This window comes from Liolophura sinensis, chromosome 1 (assembly GCF_032854445.1).
Source record: "Liolophura sinensis isolate JHLJ2023 chromosome 1, CUHK_Ljap_v2, whole genome shotgun sequence".
NCBI lineage: Eukaryota > Metazoa > Mollusca > Polyplacophora > Chitonida > Chitonidae > Liolophura > Liolophura sinensis.
This window is the reverse complement of record NC_088295.1, coordinates 90,981,379-91,004,804: the sequence shown is the minus strand read 5'-3', so window position 1 is coordinate 91,004,804 and position 23,426 is coordinate 90,981,379. Positions and strand designations below refer to the sequence as shown.

The following is a 23,426-nucleotide window of genomic DNA, read 5'->3' as shown; positions in this document are numbered from 1 at the left end:
AATGAAAGACGTTCTAAAAGGATCGTAATAATAGGTAAAGCAGGACACTGAAGTCATTTTTGGACTGAGATCAAGTGTTTTATTTTTAAATTTTGTGATATGACAAGTAAATAATTGTGCAAAAAATGGAGTTGTCAGATAGGACGTGGTCATTACCAGAGGCGGAAAATTTTCAGGAAAGTTCTATTTTCCTGCATGTCGTAGTCATGAACATCCCAGGATAGTTTCCTCTATCACGCAACTTCCCAGGATAGTTTCCTCTATCACGCAACATCCCAGGATAGTTTCCTCTATCACGCAACTTCCCAGGATAGTTTCCTCTATCACGCAATCAGCAACATCCCAGGATAGTTTCCTCTATCACGCAATCAGGAACATCCCAGGATAGTTTCCTCTATCACGCAATCAGGAACATCCCAGGATAGTTTCCTCTATCACGCAATCAGGAACATCCCAGGATAGTTTCCTCTATCACGCAATCAGGAACATCCCAGGATAGTTTCCTCTATCACGCAATCAGGAACATCCCAGGATAGTTTCCTCTATCACGCAATCAGCAACATCCCAGGATAGTTTCCTCTATCACGCAATCAGGAACATCCCAGGATAGTTTCCTCTATCACGCAATCAGCAACATCCCAGGATAGTTTCCTCTATCACGCAATCAGCAACATCCCAGGATAGTTTCCTCTATCACGCAATCAGCAACATCCCAGGATAGTTTCCTCTATCACGCAATCAGCAACATCCCAGGATTGTGTCGTATCACAAAATCATCATCTTTCGTGGATAGTTCAGTTTTCATATATCACGCGGCCATTCAAAGGCTGGGTGGGCCGGAAGTTGTCGACTAAGGGCCCCGTCTCTCCATTAAGACAGGTGCGAAAAGTGTTCAGCTAAAATGAGACAACACGAGATGACAAGCACTGAGTTTGGTCTGAAGACAAGCGTATTATGGTGAGAAATGATATGAAAGATTGGGAACTGGTGCTTTAACGACATGGTCTTGGGTGTAAACTTATCACTTGTTGAGTTTTACAAGTTGATAATTACATGTACAATACTAAATGGGAATCAAATCTTTCTCCAACGACATCCTCGGTGGTGAAAACCACGTGGATTGTGACCATGTGCTGCTGTCTCAGAAAAATATAGATATGACACTATTCCCTGTCATTATGCTAGGCCGTGATCAAGCCAGAACCTAGGTGATCTACCTTGGCTTTCCTCACCGGCTGAGCACAAAGAGAAATCAGACACATTGATACATGGATGTTCTGTTATATTATCTAATTTTTTATGAGCTCTTTGTGGCTTCAGAGCAAACTCACAACTCGCAACAGTGGACGTGCTAACTCCCAAAACATTGTGGTCAGCATAAACACACCAAGCTAAAGACTTGTGGAGTAGCGCAGACAAAATGATGAAATCTAGGCTTACCTGATTCTCTGAAATCTTAACAAAATTCTTGAAGACTGTCCAGATGACACTCTCGAAACACGGCGGGGTGGTGAGGCTGCCGGGGTATCTGTACCACTGGTTAGCCTCCTCCGGGAGCAGGTCCTCGACTCTCAGGGGATCAACTACAGCTGTGTCATCTGGAACATGATAACTGATACTGTAATCTATTCTATAACGGTCTATATTCAGCTGTCTGTAACATCAGCCATACTCGCTACAAAATTGCCTTTAGTCAGTGGTACGCAAGTCCATATTCTTCTAAAGAAAGTCGAATGGGGCATAAATCCATAATCTCGATTCACACATGTTTCAATGCAAATGAATAAATTTATAGGTTTTTTGTTCTGCCACAAGAAAAAAAATCATACAACTACAAAACAATTATAAAACTAGAACAAACAATCATTTTCGCCACTTATTTTCTGGATACAGCAAGATGGAAAACAGCCGTAAATTGTGCTACAACTGCTTTGTTATTGCTGACACACATAAAAACACTTACGTGGGTATGAAATGGCACACAGTTTGTTTATAATGGGCTGGAAGGCTTCGTTATCGTCATCATTGATCTATTAATACAGTACATAAGACAACAAACAAATCAGGACGATGTTTTCCAGACCAAATGGAATTATTGTCAACTGTGCCTCTGATTTCAGCTTACAAATGAACAAATTCCTGTACAGTTACGCACACAGACAATTTTTGTGTGGCATATTCACTTCACAAAACTACTTCAACACGTTAATGCCAGGACGCTAGGTAATCCTAAATGTATGCTGATGAGTGGTGCTGTCCACCTGTCTGAAGCATTAGCATATAGTTAAAGAAACCCGTAGTTTGGCCGAGATTGTTGGTGATTCACTCACCTCAAACAAAGCCCCAAGAACAGCTAGACCTTCCGGTTGGTCTTGAGCCGTTTTGAAATCAGTTTACAACGACGAATAGAAAACGAAGTGTATCTGAAATCGTTTAAAGATAAACCAATATTATTCAAGTTTGAGTCAACTTAGTTAATACAGACCTAAGTACATCGAACAATAAATATTTAATTTCTAAAATCTTGCTTTATTTGTGCTCAAAATGTTATTAAGTAGTAAAACTACATAAAGGCAAATACCAGATCAGCATCTATACAACTGCCAGAGGAGTGGAGAAATCGAGGAAATACGGCACATCGACCATCAATTGTTGAACTTTGTGACTTCCTATGCCGTTTGTAAGTTTGTATTGTTTCGTAATATCGTCTGGCAAAACGTATGGCTCTAAATTCTACAACAATGCATGTAGTCAAATGTACGTAATTTTCTAATAAGTATAAGTTCAACAATGCTCTTGTAAGTTTTCCTAAAGCTGGAATTTGAAGTATTTTCAAGTTTTCTAAAACCATGTCAACCGATGTTTTGTAGCTTTTTTGCACAGTTTTAAGTCACTATGTTTGTAAGTCTTCCTAAAGCATTATTTCAGCAGGGTAAAATTCGCCGTCTATGCTGTGTTCCGAGCCTATGTCATCTATGGAGCCCACGTGGAAATGGAGCTGTTCAAGGATGTAAATGGTTGGTAATCCGCCATCTTGGATCTTTAAGGAGTCATCAAATCCACTGAGCTTCGCTGAGGTAAGGATTCAAAATGAAAAGTTACAACATTTTCAGTATTTAACAGTTAATCTTTTTGCATTGTTATCTATACTCGAAATCTACAAAAATACTCGATGAGCTTTTCACAGTGATCTGAACTATACATTCAGAAGATGAATTTAGTTTTGGGGACCACTTATAACGTATGGACACCTCTATTACAAGATATCTGTGAACGCCTAGTCTAACTTCGTTGTGTACCCTTGATAAAGCTTCCGACTTGTACATTGCTTGTGTAATAACCACACCTATCTTGTTCGCCGTATTCAAGAGCTTAAGTGGCAAACTTGTCATTTTGTTGAAGTTAGTGTAGGCGATGTTACCCAGAGGCGGATCTTCCAACGATACGCTAGAGATATCCACGGGAGATTGGCTCGTACCCCCACAGAGTGGATAACTGAAAGGCCACAGGCTGGGGTCCGAAACTGTATATACATGTAAATATACACCAGTATTATCGTTATCATATAGCTATGGTTCTAGTGCTGAATATTGACAGAGACCATTCTGGGTTTTGAACCGGAGATCTCAGAGTCTGGCATTACTTTAAACTACTGTCTAAATGACATCTGATATATAACCAGCATTATGGTGCATTGGAGGAAACCGGGCAGAGACGGCGACGTCAGCGGCGGAAGGTACTAGACAGAACGGGCAAGACTGTCGCGACGGACAGTTCTGGACAACTCGGGCTGGACTGTCGCGGCTGTTGGGCCTCGGCTCTAACATTGTGGGCGACACCGTCGCGCTAACAGATTCGTCAGTGACAAACATGTACCCACCGGTGAAAATCAGATGCTCAGTGTCAGCTTTCAATCTTTGGTTAACGACGATTGCTACGTCCCAGTTTTATGAAAATGGTTAGCAGGTTTACATTGTTTCAAGAGATATACAGAGTAAAGCTTAAAGAGAACCTTTATACCTTTGACATAAGACACAATCGAACCTTGAAATCGCTTTTTTGATTCAACACATGGAATAAATCACACGTACATATACAAAACACTCTTGAAATAGTACACTACATGTGTTATAATTACGGTAATCAGTCGTTATTATGTGCATTATTTTCTCTCTGCACATAGACATAGATCTGACTGAACATTTAATATATACGGAAAAGTTTCCATGCCTTTCAACTTTAAACTTGTTATCTTAGGTCTATTTAAATTTATCTGTGGATAGATCCACTATCTCTGTTGACACGAACAGCACATTTGTAACTATTGTCATTCGTGGATTTTTTTTTTTTTTTTTTTTTTTTTTTGATTGGTGTTTTACGCCGTACTCAAGAATATTTCACTTATACGACGGCGGCCAGCATTATGGTGGGTGGAAATCGGGCAGAGCCCGGGAGGAAACCCACGACCATCCGCAGGTTGCTGACAGACCTTCTCACGTACGGCCGGAGAGGAAGCCAGCATGAGCTGGACTTGAACTCACAGCGACCGCATTGGTGAGAGACTCCTGGGTCATTACGCTGCGCTAGCGCTTTAACCGACTGAGCCACGGAGGCCCCGTCATTCGTGGAACTGGATGAGGGAAGCAACTTACGATCAGTAGTCATGCAGAGAGCCACAAAGTTTGTCAGGGAGAGGAGCTGAAGAGCAAACATGGTGAAAGGCTATCTTCTATCTCGAGGAGTCATCTATGCGAGCAACAAGAGATGTGACAGTGCAAGGACGATCCGTCATCTTATGGTAGCACTCAGCTATGCTGCATGCGCGTGCGCTCAATTGGTCTTTGAAGACACACTGTCACAGTTTGGCTTGTGTGTATGGGTAAATATAAGGGCATGAATAAAATTTTCATTGCGACTTTCTATAGAGTAATGAAACACGGAAATTCCCTCAGTTAATACATTGCATTTGATAAGGTACAAAGAAGGCGTTTTTTATTGTAAAAACTGACCTTTTCAAAATAATCTATGGATTCCAGCAATAATTGGAGACTTTGTCTGTATTTGTTACAAACGGGTACATGATGTCTATTCTATGCTGTTAATTTGACCGTATCTACGATTTTCGGAATTTCCATTCAGTTCAGTTGGAAAAGTGCTGGATTTCTTCAGGAGATCCGAATTCAAATCCCGGTGTGAGGCAGAGAAAGCAAATCTTTCAACAGTTAGACTACATCTAAGTTACGGTTTCTTTGATCTGTCAGACTGACAATTTTACCCATCGCAAAACCATGGATGCATGCTGGAAAAATACCTTAGTTCTTCTGTCAAACTTTAAATATTTGGATATTTTTTGGTAATCCCCTTCGTCATTCAACGACATGCTTTCTGCAAAAGCCCACAAAAAATAATTCAGTCATAATATCGTCATCCACAGTTATTGAACTGGCCCTCGATGGTCGGGGGTGGCGGGGGGGGGGGGGGGGGGGGTGCTAATGACTCTTTAGAAGTACTATTACCCATGGCCAATGAGGTCGGGTCTTCGAATTCCCCTCTAGCTGGTCTGACTGCGGCTATACGTAAATTGTTTGTTGGTAAGATTTTCTGTTCTCGCTTAAAACATTCCCCATTTTTAAGCTCGATAGCTCACTAAGCAGGGCTAAGTTACCAGGTCTCGATACAGTGGGGTCTACAGTATTATAGCCATGCTATAACAGTAAACGTACAGGCCAGTAGAGGTGGGAAGATTGTCAGCTGAAAGTCATTGGCGAATATATCTACGAGTGAAAGCATTAAATTTCTCCTGTAGATGGACCTATAAGCTGTTGCATCACTTTTATAATGTTCATACAGGCTTGTACATTTATGAGTTTCATACAGGGTAGTACATTTATGAGGCTCATACAGGGTTGTACATTTATGAGGTTCATACAGGGTTGTACATTTATGAGTTTCATACAGGGTAGTACATTTATGAGGCTCATATAACGTTGTACATTTATAAGGCTCATACAGGGTATTACATTTATGAGTTTCATACAGGGTAGTACATTTATGAGGCTCATACAGGCATGTACATTTATGAGGTTCATACAGGCATGTACATTTATGAGGCTCATACAGGGTAGTACATTTATGAGGCTCATATAACGTTATACATTTATGAGGCTCATACAGGGTATTACATTTATGAGTTTCATACAGGGTAGTACATTTATGAGGCTCATGCAGGCATGTACATTTATGAGGCTCATATAGCGATGTACATTTATGAGGCTCATAAAGGGTTGTACATTTATGAGGCTCATACAGGGTTATACATTTATGAGGCTCGTACAGGGTTGTACATTTATGAGGCTCGTACAGGGTAGTACATTTATGAGACTCATACAAGGTTGTACATTTATGAGGCTCATACAGGGTTGTACATTTATGAGGCTCATATAACGTTATACATTTATGAGGCTCATACAGGTTTGTAGATTTATGAGGTTCATATAGCGTTGTACATTTATGAGGCTCATAAAAGGTTGTACATTTATGAGGTTCATAAAGGGTTGTACATTTATGAGTTTCGTACAGGGTAGTACATTTATGAGGCTCATACAGGCATGTACATTTATGAGTTTCATACAGGGTAGTACATTTATGAGGCTCGTACAGGCATGTACATTTATGAGGCTCATACAGGCATGTACATTTATGAGTTTCATACAGGGTAGTACATTTATGAGTCTCATACAGGCGAGCCTTTGTCCATGCATTCTGTACATGGTATAATGCGCGTGTTTTCCTACAGCTCTGAGCAGACGACCAGGGCCAAAAACTGGCACAACACAGATATATAATGTTATACACCCTCCGTTACGCCGTCAGTCATACCCACCTTCAAATTAGAGTCTTTAAGTTCAACACTGATTATTTGCCCCAGTTGACATATACATTTGTCTAATATATTCAGTGATGTAAGAGCAATCTCTACAACACTAGGCAAATTGTCCACGTTAAATCACAACTGCATTCTGTACTCACAATCCTACGTATTTTCAGGTTTATTCCAGTTATGAGTCATCCATAATTCAACATAAACCTTATCAGTCATTCACAATTCAACATAACCCTTATCCGTCATCCACAATTCAACAGAACCTTTAGCAGTCACCCACAATTCAACATAATCCTTATCAGTCATCCACAATTCAACATAACCCTTATCCGTCATCCACAATTCAACATAACCCTTATCCGTCATCCACAATTCAACTTAAACCTTATCGGTCATCCACAATTCAAGAGAACCTTTAGCAGTCACCCACAATTCAACAGAACCTTTAGCAGTCATCCACAATTCAACATAACACTTATCCGTCATCCACAATTCAACATACCCCCTAGAAGTCACCCACAATTCAACTTAAACCTTATCAGTCATCCACAATTCAACACAACCCTTAGCAGCCACACACAATTCAACATAACCCTTATCCGTCATCCACAATTCAACATAGCCCTTATCAGTTATCCACAATTCAACATAGCCATTACCAGTCATCCACAACTCAACATAACCCTTATCAGTCATCCACAATTCAACAGAACCCTTATCCGTCATCCACAATTCAACAGAACCCTTACCAGTCATCCACAATTCAACATAACCCTTATCCGTCATCCACAATTCAACATAGCCCTTATCAGTTATCCACAATTCAACATAGCCATTACCAGTCATCCACAACTCAACATAACCCTTATCAGTCATCCACAATTCAACAGAACCCTTATCCGTCATCCACAATTCAACAGAACCCTTACCAGTCATCCACAATTTAACATAACCCTTATCAGTCATCCACAATTCAACATAACCCTTATCCGTCATCTACAATTCAACATAACCCTTAGCCGTCACCCACAATTCAACATAAACCTTATCAGTCATCCACAATTCAACAGAACCCTTAGCAGCCACACACAATTCAACATAACCCTTATCCGTCATCCACAATTCAACATAGCCCTTATCAGTCATCCACAATTCAACAGAACCCTTACCAGTCATCCACAATTTAACATAACCCTTATCCGTCGTCCACAGTTCAACATAACCCTTATCCGTCATCCACAATTCAACATAACCCTTATCCGTCATCCACAATTCAACATTAACCTTATCAGTCATCCACAATTCAACAGAACCCTTAGCAGTTATCCACAATTCAACATAACACTTATCCGTCATCCACAATTCAACAGAACCCTTAGCAGTCACACACAATTCAACACAGCCCTTAGCAGCCACACACAATTTAACATAACCCATTTCGTCATCCACAATTTAACATAGCCCTTATTAGTCATCCACAATTCAACAGAACCCTTACCAGTCATCCACAATTCAACATAACCCTTACCAGTCATCCACAGTTCAACATAACCCTTATCCGTCATCCACAATTCAACATAAACCTTATCAGTCATCCACAATTCAACAGAACCCTTATCAGTCATCCACAATTCAACAGAACCCTTAGCAGTTATCCACAATTTAACAGAACCCTTAGCAGTCACCCACAATTCAACATAACCCCCATCAGTCATCCACAATTCAACATAACCCTTATACGTCATCCACAATTCAACATAACCCTTATCCGTCATCCACAATTCAACAGAACCCTTAGCAGTCACCCACAATTCAACATAACCCTTATCCGTCATCCACAATTCAACATAACCCTTATCCGTCATCCACAATTCAACATAACCCTTAGCAGTCACCCACAATTCAACATAACCCTTAGCAGCCACACACAATTCAACACATTTCGTCGAAAAAATAACAAATAAAGCGAAGAAACGTACAAATAAAAAATATGAACTGAAGTGAATAGAACCGGCATGTATATTATGGCCATGTGCTTTTGTTTATCCCACGTATGCTTCGTTCTGTGCAAGTGCACAGGTGAGCGCTCGAAACTACTGCCTGACTTATTTTCTAAGTCATTACTACACTCCTAACATGCCCCTAAAACTTTCCTAAATTATTAAACGAATTTAATAATATAAACACGAATGACAAAATGAGTTAGGCCTACTATATAAAAGGACATTAATAGTGTGATAACTGAGGTCTGGACACACTTAGATGTTAACACCGACGATGACAGAGTGATAACTTAGGTCTGATCACACTTAGCTGGTAACAGCGACATTGACAGTGTGGTTGCTGAGCCCTGGTCACACTTAGCTGGTAACAGCGACGTTGACGTGTTATAACTGAGGTCTGGTCACACTGAGCTGGTAATAGCGACGGTGAGAGTGTGATAACTGAGCCCTGGTCACACTTAGCTGGTCACAGCGACATTGACAGTGAGATTACTGAGGCCTGTTCACACTTAGATGGTCACAGCGACGGTGACAATGTGATAAATGATAACTGTATGCGCATAACTGGTAAAATAGCTACAAACAGTAGTGCGCACAAATTGTCTTGTAGGAGATAACAGTCAACACGGGTTTCATTTAACAAGTTACAGGTAGGCAAACAGGGAATTAGCTAGCTAAAACCAACTACAAGACACCGTTTAGAAACCTTAGCTAATAGGATAGGACCCTATCGTAAAAACTGACCAAGTCCAACTACAGGAATCCCTACTTAAACCTTAGCTAATGTCAACTGCAGGACACCCTTAAGAAACCTTTGCTAGGACCAACTACGGGACTCCCTGAATAAACCTTACCTAAGACCAACCACGGGACCCCATCAAGAAAGCTTAGCTAAGATCCGCTAGAGGAACCTTAGCTAAGACAAATTAACCGTAAACCTTACCTATGATGAACTATAGAAACCCCATGCAGAAAGACCAAATAGCCTCCCCCCCCCCCCCCCCCTCCCCAAGGAAACCTTAGCAAAGACCAGCTAGGGCCCCATCCAGAAACCTCAGGAAAGACCAACCAGGTCCTCATCTAGAAACATTAGCTACGACCAACTACTGGACCTCATCCGGAGACATTAGCTAAGACCAAATGCAGGATCCCATCCAGAAACCTTAGCTGAGACCAACCACAGTACGTCATCCAGAAACCTTAGCTAAGACCAACTACTGGACCTCATCCAGAGATCTTAGCTTAGGCCCGCTAGAGGACCCAATCCAGAAACCTAAACTAAGACCAACTGCAGGACCTCATCCGGAGACCTTAGCTAAGGCCAACCACTGGACCTCATCCGCAGACCCTAGCTAAGACCAACCACAGGGCGTCATCCAGAAACCTTAGCTAAGATCAACTTTAGCTAAGATCAAACCCTTGTCTGGTAGCAATTATTCCACAGTATTCCAACACCTTTGCGAATCTGGTTACACCTTCTCTAATAAAAGTGTGAAAGTCCTTAACAAACAGCCTAAGCGGTTTGATCGAGGAGTTAAAGAGGCTATTCTCGTCCATGCCACAAAACCCCACTTTATTACGCAACGTTCCTTCAAGATACAACTTATCTCACACTTGGAACCCTGCACTAAAAGACAAAAGAAAGATTTTAGTGTAAGTTTTAGGTGAGTTACGGTATGCATATTTCTTTCATGTTACTCGTACAACTGAGCTGACCCTGTGCAGCTATGAAAGAAAAAAAAATGTTTGGAATGCTCAGTTATACACTTTTTATGATACATTTTTTTATTATTATTTTTCTCTGACAAGCTTGGTCGCTCTAGCAGCCTTCATGTTAGCCATGGTGTTGTTTGACTGTATTCTATCATCGCAACGTCAGTGTTCAGTACACTATTTTCCCACTAGACCAGCCTTATAATCTTCTATTTTTGTTCCTAATGTCAAACTTATGTCCATTAGGGCGTTTCCGAAGAGACAGTCCAGTTTTTCAACTATAGCTAGCAGATAGGCGGCAACGACGACAGAGTTATTGCATAAATGCACGATGTTGATATTCTGATTGGTATACAGGTATATTGCACTTTGTACCCGACATGAATACCACGGTCATATGTGGTTTCCCTGGGTGTTGTGTTGTAAGGGTTGTTATGACTGCAGGAATGTAGCTGAGTAAGAGAATACATTCAGCGTTCATATTCAGGCTGTCAAAGAAACGAGGCCTTTTATGTGTTTGGAACATTGTGTTGGCCAATAGATCTAACAACTTGTGTAAGCTTTAATGTAATTTATTTATCACCTCCGTAGTCTTTTATATTTATAAAACAGACCGAGACCTGACTGGCGAAATGCCAACACTCTTAGGACAATTATATTTTGCGCTTCTTCTGGGCTTTTCGGAATGCAAAGTTTTGCGTAATGGATTAAAATCAGCAGCTTTAATATTTAAATTCAATTTTAAGTAGTTGGTTTAGAAATTATTCACGTAAGAAAGCCATGATGGTAACTTGAGGTCTTAAAGTTGAGAGATTCGATTGAACTGCTGTGAGTGAACCATTGGTGGTTTACGCCGTACTCCAGAATATTTCACTTATATGACAGCACCCAGAATTATGCTGGGATGAAACCCACGGCCATGCGCAGGTTCCTGCCAGACATTATCACGTATGTGATAATAAGGGGTTTACCTGGAGTGTTACTAGGGCAATTAATCAAAATCATATCAAATCAGTTTCTACAGATTTATCCCTATTATGAACCTTTTCACTTGGTTTTATCCTAACAAATCTACCATCAAGCAGACAAAACCAGTCGTGTGTGCGATGTTGTCCATGTTCCCTTACCCCACAGTTCAACATTACGACCTACTCTAAAAGTGCTGAGTAAGGGAATCTCGCCACCTCACTGGCTTCACATGTCCAGAAAAGGCAAACTTGAATCAATATTTCGTGACGTTTTGTTTATTCCTTGTCTAATCTGGTCAAGTCAACAGTAAACCGAGGCAGTTCATCCAATATAAATTGTTTTCTATGAATGGCAATTTCTTTACTACCTATTAAGTTACATATCAATGAAATAAATGAATAAACTATTTGAACACTCTCAAAGGCACCACATTTTAAACTCTAACCACATCGGCCGCAGAGTCCCCCAAGATTTAGAGAAGAAAACCTAAATTACAAACAAATACCATTGAAAAGAGTATGCATTTCCTCGCAGGTGCATGACATAACAAATTCTAATATGTACCTCATGATGATAAATTATAAATAAAGTCAGCGCCAAAATCTGCTGTGGGCGATTCCTTTTTGCCTAAGAACTGGTCCAGAAGTCTTCTTTGTTAGGAGGAGAATTTGCGTCGGAAATCTCCGAAGTGCAGTTCGTACATTTCCGGTAGGACTCTTCTTCCCAGAAGGTAGCGAACAGTAGGCCTCGGACCCCCATTAATTTTCCATAAGCGACAATGTTCACGTCTAGCGCTGTAGCTCAGTCCCAAACATTCCGTGGCCAATAACCTTTGGTGCATACCGGGCCCAGCCTGTGAGAGAGAAGCCATAAAAATCTTGACATAGGTTGACCGTCAAATTCTGGACCTTTCCATGCCGGCAGCTGGGAGGCGTGCCTAGCAACGCCAAGGGGACGTCACTCGCAGCCTCATCACTACCTCACACCTTGTGTCCTCTCACCCAGAATTTCAAACTTTCATCAATAAAGCTCATACCTCCTCAAAGTTTGGCCAGTTTCCAGCATTTTAATACCAAACATGCACCTGTGCACCAAATATGGACGCCTGGGGGCAAAAAAAGACTTTATACCCTAAAATTCACAGAACTACAATCGCAGTTCCCTACCGAAAAACGGAAGTTGTAATGGGGGTCTGTGTCCTATCACACCAGCCAACTTTTTTCAAAATCAATAATTTTTGCACCACATAATTCCTGACACTTCTGAACCTCACAGGCAAAATTAGGGCTTGATACATGCAGAAACTTTGGAGTTGGATGATTTCAAGTTGGGGGTACCCCCATCTTGGACATGTGTCTTTTTTTCAGTGTAAAAAAAACTCTAAAGGGTAAACTTTGAAGCTTTGCAGAGCATATTCCGTTCAAGATACTTCTATCAGGTCAACTGCTTTGGAAAGACAAGATGTTTATCTGCAAGAAAAGTTTTAAAAAATTACATTGACAGAGCACTTTAGACTTTTCAAAAGCAACCATTTAGAGAAATATACATTTTTAAGAAGACTTTTCTACTCAGAGCAGCTTTAAATATCAAAGTTACAAGCCAAAAGTGTCAAAGCATACATCAAAATATAGGCAATTTATCTGACAATTAAATGTCAAAATATAAGACATTTACTTCAGCAACTATGTGAGAAAACTTGACTGACAGTGTGGTAGGGGGTAGCAAAGCGAATTGTCACAATTTCGGAACAATCATTTGTGACCAAAATCAAAGCAAGAATAATGCCTCAAGGTGATGAAGACCTACTCACAGGCACTTTTTCAGTGGATAGGACTTAAGAAAAGACTAGTATCCCAGTTCCCCACTGAACAAAATGATGAAACCCTTTAAAAGCCAGGCACACCCCCACCCCCCCGCCCTCCTCCCCCATGACTGCTGATAGGCTGACCAGCTCACCAAGAAAAAAACCTCCCTGCACCATTGCTGTTGTCTCACAGCAGGTTATTACTCTGCACAGTCATATCAAACGGTGTCACATTGGCATCTACAACAGATAAACAGAGAGGAAAAATATGAATTTAACATTTCCAATCAGGCAGCCACCAAGTACACCTATATTGGCCAGTCTGACAGTGAACAAAGCAAACAATCTACCTCAAAACACCATGAAGGGAGACATAAAGAGGAAACAGTCTAGATTTCAAGCTGGAAAGGCCCAGGATCGCTCAAATAACCTGTCAGCAGTTACAGGCATGCTGAATCCTCTGCCTGGGTGTTCCTTGATGGACACAGATTTCCAGCCCAATCAGGAGGTAAGAACACACCAGCCTGACACAAAGAGAATACAGCAGCCAAGACGGTGCAAGGTGGATTCCACGGCTGGCTCAAACAGAGATACACATGAGCGGGAATGGGCTGCTGAAGGAATGCGACTCATAGATATACAGAAAATGGTGTGTATATGGAACAAAGTTATGCTTGAGCACAGTGAGACCAAGGACCACTGTCCACTGCCCAGGTTAGAGATAGCTGCAGAAAAAAAGTGGGGTTTAGCCTGGGCGTTCAGTTTTACGTGCTGTGACTGTGACTATGTATCTGGCTTCCACAAATTCTACAAAGAGGTAGAATGCAACAGACCTGGCCAAAAAGCTGCGGCGGTGAACCGAGCTCTTCGCGTAGGCCTCCAGGACACACCAATGGGGAACACCCTAGCCAGACTCCTATTTGCAGGGATGGGCGTGCCGCCTGCCACTCGTAGGAACATGCATCGCACTGCAAACCATGTCGCATCTGCAATCGCAAAGCTGAACAGAGAGGATATGGCAAATAAGGTGGAAGAGGTAAAGGCATACAAAAGGCAAAGAGGAGAGGATGACAGCACAATAGGTCTGGCCACAGACACTCGCTACAACAGCATTACCATAACCAGTCCAACCGTTCGACCTCCCACAGTAGCTCAGTCCCAAACATTCCGTGGCCAATAAGCTTTGGTGCATACCGGGCCCAGCCTGTGAGAAAGAAGCCATAAACATCTTGACATAGGTTGACAGTTGGGAGGCGTGCCTAGCAACGCCAAGGGGACGTCACTAGCAGCCTCATTACTACCTCACACCTTGTGTCCTCTCACCCAGAATTTCAAACTTTCATCAATAAAGCTCATACCTCCTCAAAGTTTAGACAGTTTCCAGCATCTTAATAACAAGCATGCACCTGTGCACCAAAAATGGACGCCTAGGAGCAAAAACAGACTTTATACCCCAAAATTCACAGAACTACAATCGTAGTTTCCTACCGAAAAACGGAAGTTGTAATGGGGGTCTGTGTGGGGTCGAAAACATTGTCGGTACATCGTCGATGTATAACAAGCGTTCAAAATATAAAACAGCCAATTTATGAAATGGGAAAGGATTTATATCCCTTCAATTTAGAAATATTTACCAAACTATGCTTCACTCGCTTAACTCAATATTTGTCTATCAAAAACTTAACAAAGTGGAAATTCTATGTTCAGTACTTGACAAAGCCTTCTGTAACTTCTTTATTTTCATACAATTTTGTGAGTGGGGGGACCCCAACTGCTCACCTTCCACACTTTACATACTTGGAAATGGGAAGAGACAGTGGTGTTTATTCTTACAGCACGTGCACCCACTGAGATATGAGGCACAGTGGGTGTTATCGCGTATTACTTTCTGAGATCTTTAGACCGCCATAGAATTTGTAAGAAATTTAATCCAATTTATTAGGAGAAGTTTGGCTAATAAGTTCTTTTCTTTTATCTTTATCACAGTAGAATCGATAACCTTTTGTGAGTTGTTTAATACAGAACATAACAAAGGTTATGAGACATTGATTTTGGACATCCTGTAGGACTGTGTAAGTAATAGAGCACAGGCATTTGGATGTCCCATATAATTGTCCGTCGTTTACATAATGGTCATTTACAAAATCGTTTGATGTAGGTCCATATGACCGTGAACTATAAAACTTAAACAATCACTTGTATATCACAACGCCTATTATTTCTTTAATTACCAATTCAATATGGAGCCATTACAAATCTCAGAAGTAAACTAATGTCATTTTACCTGTACCCTGAGGCAAAACAATTCGTTGGGTAGCCTATTTAACTAGATATTTAACTCCATTGTAATTGTGAATGAACCAGGATATTAGCAGTTCATTTGGACTTTTCAGACTGTTACCAGTTTAGCTATAGATGCAGTGTGTGAAGCACACAGGTAGAACAAAACATCAGCCTTCCCGGAGACTCCTAATTGTGAGGCAAGTTAATCACGTGGTAACTCCCTACATGACTTTATCTTTATATGAGGACAGAAAAATGAATATGTTATCCGCAATTGAAATTGTATCAAAATCGGGTGATATTTGGTACACTTATTTGCACGCCAGAAAACATGCACCAGTCAGAATCGATAAAATCTTCAATATGCCATAGTTATGCACAGTTACGGCTGATGTCCAACGGTTTGTCTGGGGGCTACGTAAGATGAACACGTTTGTCTGGGGCTACATAAGATCAACACGTTTGTCTGGGGTTACATAAGATCAACACGTTTGTCTGGGGCTACATAAGATGAACACGTTTGTCTGGGACTACATAAGGTGAACACCTTTGTCTGGGGCTACATTAAGATGAATTGTTCAAAATTGAACAATGTTAAGAGATGTTCCACGGGAACCAACACATCAGAGCTGTGATATGGAGTTTTTGTCGGATAACACCAGGTCAGCCATGTTGTCGTCAAATCTTGCTTCCTGATAGGCTAGCTATAATCTGGAGGCGTGACTGGCGAACAGTCCGTTACAAATATGACAACATCATCAATAGAGCCAGCAAATCACCGACCGCTTGCTGTGAGACCAACGGTTAGCCTAGTCGATCAGAGAGGGTGCCTGTTGCTCTCCTGCTTGAAATGTGCCATGACTGCACATGGAATATCCATGGGAATATGTGAACAGCGGTTAGGCGATTCGGCTAGAGAGGGTGCCTATTGCACTCCTGCTTGAAATAACTCGTGTCTGCTGAGAATATGTAAACAGCGGTTAGGCGAATCAGCCAGAGATGGTGCCTGGTCCACTCCTGCATGAAATGTGTCGTCTCTGATCAGAATATAAGAAAACCCGTGGGCCGAATCTGCCAGAAAGGGTGCCTGTTCCACTCTCGCATGAAATGTGTCGTGTCTGAGGAGAATATGAGAATTAGCCGAATCGAATCGGTTCATAGCTGTGTTTGTATTCGTGTTCATGGCTGTGCTTTTATTCGTGTTCTTAACTGTGTTGGTATTCATGTTAAGATCTGTGTTGTTATTCGTGTTAACAGCTTTGCTGGTATATGTATTCGTGTTCATGGCTGTGTTGGTACACATATTCGTGTTCATGGCTGTGTTGGTATTTGTGTTCATCACTGTGTTGGTATTCGTGTTCACAGCTGTGTTGGTAGTCGTGTTCACAGCTGCGTTGGTATATGTATTCGTGTTAATGTCTGTTTTAGTATTCGTGTTCACAGCTGTGATTGTATATGTATTTGTGTTCATGGCTGTGTTTGTATTCGTGTTCATAGCTGTGTTGGTATTCGTGTTCATAACTGTGTTGGTATTCGTGTTTGTAACTGTGTTGGTATTAATTTTCATAGCTGTTTTGGTATTCGTGTTCATAACTCGTGTTAACAGCTATGTTCGTATATGTATTTGTGTTCATGGTTGTGTTGTTATTCGTGTTCATAACTGTGTTGGTTTTCATGTTCGAGGCAGAGTTGGTTTTCGTGTTCATGACTGTGTTAGTATTTATGGTAATGCCTCTTGGTATTCGTGTTCACAGCTGTGTTGGTATATGTATTCGTGTTCATTGCTGTGTTGGTGTTTGTGTTCATTGCTGTGTTAGTATTCGTGTTCAGGACTGTAGTGGCCTTCGTGTTCATGACTGTGTTGACATTTGTGTCTTCTGCTGTACAATATTGAGTTTATCTCCACAGCTGTGTTGCGATTGGTGGTGAATATCTGGGTTGACATCGGTGTTTCTTTTAATGGATGTGTTTGTACTTGTGTTAATAGACGCATTGGCACATGTAGTTGTGTTTATAACTGTGTTGGGATTCGTGTTAAAAACTGCATTGGTGCTTGTCTTTTTTATTTTGCTGAAATACCTGTGAAATGGCTCCGATAGAATTTGTGGTAATAACTGTGCTGACATTGGTGTTTTTGTGGTCTGTTTTAATCTGTGGCAATAACTGTAAAGGAACCGGTGTTGAGACAAAGTATGACTCAGTAGAAAGTATGTAACGCTGTGTTGGCTGTAGCTATACACACATGCACATACGCTGTCTCTAATGTAAAGAACCACTGCTTGTCTGATATATATTTTTGACTTTTGTATCGAATACGACTGTTTTCTTAGAGTTACGTCCCCTTGTTGTTAACCACAATAGAGACGGTAGCTGAAAGACAGCACCTTTTCTACGCATAACTACATTCCAAGCCGGCAACTGAGACCCTAGCATGAGGCGTGAAAGTCTTTTGTTTAGTGACTTGGTGCTATACGCCATCGTGAACATGACTTTGGTCTAATCACCGCCAAATGTATAGGGTGTTCCCGCCATCACAAGATTGTGTCAGAGATGACGAGCATGGTGTCCACCCAGTGAACTGGGTGACTTAAGCGTGCATAGCATTAACTAGTGGTTGGCAGGGTGTAGACCTTTAGCTAGTTGTCTTCATATAGCATGTAAATATCATAACAACACCTAGACTTGGTAAAAATTACGAACCCCATTGCCCTCCGATGCCCCAGGCCAATGCCTTATATGTTGGACTGGACATTACACCGGATCAGACCCATACCGGACATGTCGTGAAGCAGAAGTAAAGCTACTCATATATTCAATTTTATGACAACCAATCTGATGGTGTTTAAATACACAGACACAACTGCAAAGTGAATCAGTTCGGGCTTTAAACTTTACTACATGACATCTTCTTATACTAAGTATATGATACATTGACGCATTTAATTTAAAACACAAAGACTTTAAAATTGCAAGAGAGACTGAAATCAATTAGGTCTAGAAAAACAAAGTTTCCTCAGAGACACCTGGTAACTAATTCAGACCGTTAATCATGTTCTTGTGGTATAACGTAGGACTAATCTAGCGACCATTTCCGTTACCATTGCCATTCCCATTTCCGTTGCCGTTTCCGTTCCCGTTGCCATTCCCCTTTCCGTTTCCATTACCCTTTCCGTTGCCATTCTCCTTTCCGTTGCCATTCCCGTTTCCGTTGCCATTCCCGTTTCCGTTTCCATTGCGTTCATAGCGTTCCCAGTCCCCGTAACACTCGCGACGGTCCTCACATCCGTTATCATCGCCATTTTCACGTGATTTCCCTTCGCATCTAGCAGGTCTGTTGTTCCTGTGGCGATATCGCGCTAGTCTGCCGTTGTCTCCATCCCCGTTATTTCCGTTGTCGTCACAGTGTTTTGGGGAGCACGCGTCTTTGTTCTCCTCTATCAGACGGCCATTTAGTGGCTGAGGAGGCCGGAAATTGTTTATTACTCTCTCACCATTTTCGCTGTATAGAGACTCGTCAGTAAACAAACACTTGCGAAACTTGTCCAACTGCAATAAAACAAGGACAATAATTCGATCTGAATGGAGACGTTGACTACCATTGCCTTTGTGCTTTATGAAAACATCAAGTACCATTAATTCATTTTATAACATTTAATAACATTTGTATAACTATCAAGACATTATGGAAACAATTTTCTTGGTTTATCAACATCATTCGGTACCCTATACTAGCGTCCTAGTATCAAAGTGAACATGAATATAATTATTAGTTCTCGATTACTCATAGTTTGCATAATACACAGAAAACACAGATGACATACAAAAACAACAATATTCGCTTACTTGTATTAACGGCTTTCTTGAAACAGTTAGCAGAACTAAAATCGCAATTGTTTCTTTATAATTATATCCTAACGTCACCTGTGACCGAATCCTAGAAAAATATTTCATACAACTTTTAGGACACCAAATGTCCATGATGCAATTTCCACACTGCTTCATGCTGGCTAAGTAATCGTCAGTGAGATGGGATTATTTGATGTAGACACATCTTTTGAAAAGTTAAGTAAAACCCTCTAACAAAGCTGACTTTGCTCTCCATGTAGCTAACACCAATGAGGTTGAGGATAAATCAGCTGGGGCCAGAACTGTCTTCCTAACATGGCTATCTTTGAATCGTGTAGCACGAGGTCTGAGGTCTCTCTGATTGGTCAGTTCTATGTGGATGGCCTATATGACACTCCAGCTTACCTGTCTCTCTGATATCTTGACCAGATCCTTGTAGATGGTCCAGATAACACTTTGGGAACACGGTGGGGTTGTGAGACTTCCTCGATATCTGTACCAGTGTTTGATGTCGTCAGGTAGAAGGTCCCTAATGGCAAAGGGCTCCACCTCTGCGGTATCACCTGAAATCAAATCAGACACTGTATGTCACATGTGCAATCACGTGTACGGCGAGATATAGCATCGTGGGATTGTTTTATGATACCAATATGCATAAAATGACTTTGTGTGCAGAATACATAGCTTACATGAAGTCCAACTGATAATAGCATGTGGTCTTTTATCACTAACTTGTGTCTTTCACGAAAATGGCCACGTTCCCATCTTCCATGTTAACCTTTCTGATCTGGTGGTTTTTGCTGTGACGTGCTCAACGTGTTTACACATTATGCGCCACACAAACAGGTTTAGTTTCGAAGTAGTACTGACTTCCTTTGACCCTGTTCTCTGTGAATCATAATGAACTGTAAATCCACACCTAACACGAACCTAACCTGCACACCACTTAGAGAACATGCTGACGTCATCAGCCGTCATTTTGAATCATGTGATGCCGTGCTTGGCTAACTTCACCTGCTCTTCCTAAATTAAGGGTATTTTCTATTTCAACAATAGTTGATAATAATTGATTTTACTCATTATTAAATTCAATGCATATTTAAAATCAACGCCCCCAAATGAGCTGTCTTCATCCTTTAACTGGTGTACATCTTTTTGTTTTAATCCACACGTCCCAAAACTTTATTTTGCCTGCAGTACAGCCGATCCGATTGCAATATGGCGCCTAGAGAAGATCGACTGCTGTGGATGAGCAAGTAACATCTGCGTTAACTGAGACGTTGGGGCCCTTTTTATTCACGAATAAATAATTAATTCAAGATTCAAAAGATCGCGTACAGTTTTGATATGACGAGGACATCACATTCAAGACCGAGTTCCTTGTTAGTGATTGGAAAAGTGCTGATATGTATTTCTGAAAACTATGGTGGGAAGAACAGATAAATCGCTAAACTATTAAATAATGGAATTCTGACCAACATTCTATTAACTTAATGAAATCCTCATTGTTAAGATTTGTGTTCTGCCTTGACTTACCAGGATGTGGGATGTCACATATTTTATCTATTATTGGCTCATAGTTGTGGTTATCGTCTCTACTGATCTGCAGCAATACAAATGTAAGACGTGAAATTAATATAATCATTATAAAGTTTCTTTTTTCAGAATAGATACACGGCGTGAGCTGAGGTAGCGAATTGTAGTTCATCTCCTTATAAAACAGGGCAGTAGCATGCGAAAACTGGCACTTTTCACATCTTAGTAACATTATTTAAACATACGATGTCAATCGTCATGGATAAAATTTTATACAAAACACACTCAAATGGCTTACATTTGCCAACTTGTACCAATCGTAGACTTAACATCATCATGTATTATGAAGTGACCGAATCATTTTCAAGAAAAGACTTACCTTAAATAAGACAGTCAAAACGGCCAGACCTTGAGGCCTGTTTTGTGCCGCTGTGTAGTTCTCGTAGTCCGAGGAATAGAAAACCACATGCATCTGAAACAAACCAACAAATTGACCATTTATTCACTTAAATGACTGAATCGAAAGCAGGATACCCAAGTTTTCTACAAAGTATCATACTTTATTATTTTAATGAGATTTCACCGAATCACATGTAGAACAAAATGACAATACTGCACAAATGGCTGGTGTGAGTCGAGGCAGCCATCTTGAGAATTTTATCCAATCAAACACGTTGGTATAAGATTGCACGACCTAAGCTTGGATAAACTACTGCATAAGATATCATTTTGAGATCGTTTACAACGACTCGGTTATGTGTAGCCGAAGGGTCATTTCTCAGAGTGTCGTGGGGCAGGTCTGTATCAGGCCACAGATCACCACAGACGTAAAATCATTTGATTTTGGCCTACAAGCCGTGTAATATTCAGTGACTCTATCACAAATTATGCCAGGCAGTAGCACACCGTCTTGGACCAAACCGTATTCATCTCCCCAAAAATATTTTTGTTGCTCATTTTAGCGTTTAGTCAGCAGTTTCTAAGTAACAAATATCAGTATCAGAGCAAAATTCATTAGGGATGCCGAAAGAATTGGAACAGGAAGACAGCATCTCACAGGACAACGCTTAAAATTAATTAAATCTTATGATACATATTTTTTCTTTGAAGTCATTACAACTGGAGAATGTAAATTTTGCTCCTTCGTCTTTCTCGCATGCAAGGGATGTGTTTTTCTGTTTCCTTTGATAAAATAAATTAAAATTATTGAAACGCTGTGTTCAAGCCGACGGGCTCTCCCTGACATCTGCGATACTAGGTCACGGTTGCTTTCATGTTAGAATCCACCGATACAACACTGAAGCATAAAATTCAGCCGAATGCCAAGCTCAGCCTAAGTGATGCTTAGATTTATTTCCATTTGAGTCAGAATTTAGCATGAATCTAGTTGTGCAACAATCCTATTGTAATTTTGTAGACATTTAATAGGGGTCAAAATCTAAGGCACAATCCCTCAGGAGGCGACGACCTGAACCAGGAGTACCCCGACCATGCATCGGCAGCTAGTCTATTTAAACACGGTCGCTGGAGTTCCTTGAAGGTGATATAGTAGGCCTACTGCATAAACAGTTAAAGCAGTGGAAGAAGTATTCTTCCAGTATGTCCAATTTCCAAGAAAGCTATATTATTACTTGGGCCTTCATCGCCGAAGTCCACAACTTTTATTTGCCATAGGCTACTGCTTAGACTATTATACGCAAAATACTCTCGGCGTTAGAGAGCTAAAGTAAACGTGACGTCACCCTGCTCTCGATAATGGAGACGTGCTGAAGCTGGGTCAAGATGAAGTTTCACTAAACTTTTACTGGATTGAAAAAAATCTAAAAAATAGTTAATGCCGGTTGAAGATACTTTCAGTACTAGTTTTTCATTGGACATAAACATGAAGCAGGTGCTGTCTTTCACTTTAATCATTGCTAACCACCATACTTGTTTGTTTATACGTAGAGGGGTCGCGGGGAAAATCACCTAAATTTAAAAGGCACTGAAGTATTAAAGAAATATTTTATTTCTGTTTAAGGCCATAGTAAAACATTTATCATGTATACAGTGACTGTTATATTTGTGGGTGGAGTGGTCACGTGCATTCTGTTCTTCAGTCGGTTGCACAATCTGTTGTGAGGTTTGTTGTGCATGCTGTTATACGATATGTCGTGAAGTTTGTTGTGTATGCTGTTGTACAGTATCTTATGAGGTTTGTTGTGCATGTTTCTGTACAATCTGTTGTGAGGTTTGTTGTGCATGCTGATGATTATCTTATGAGGTTTGTTGTGCATGTTTCTGTACAATCTGTTGTGAGATTTGCTGTGCATGCTGTTGTACTGTCTGTTGTAAGGTTTCTTTTCCATGTTTCTGTACACTCTGTTGTGCAGTTTATTCTGCATACTGT

The 23,426-nt window shown here is 40.8% G+C and overlaps 1 protein-coding gene across 1 annotated transcript; it reads right to left on the bottom strand.

Moving 5' to 3' along the window:
• Window positions 1–1,181: 1,181 nt before the first annotated feature.
• LOC135465544 (carbonic anhydrase 14-like) lies at window positions 1,182–4,713 on the bottom strand. The gene is made up of 5 exons (XM_064742784.1): window positions 4,653–4,713; window positions 2,331–2,371; window positions 1,964–2,030; window positions 1,441–1,598; window positions 1,182–1,235 (listed from the first exon to the last, which is right to left on the bottom strand). The coding sequence occupies exons 1-5, from the start codon at window positions 4,711–4,713 to the stop codon at window positions 1,182–1,184; spliced, it is 381 nt and encodes a 126-aa protein (XP_064598854.1).
• Between the last annotated feature and the right edge of the window lie 18,713 nt (window positions 4,714–23,426).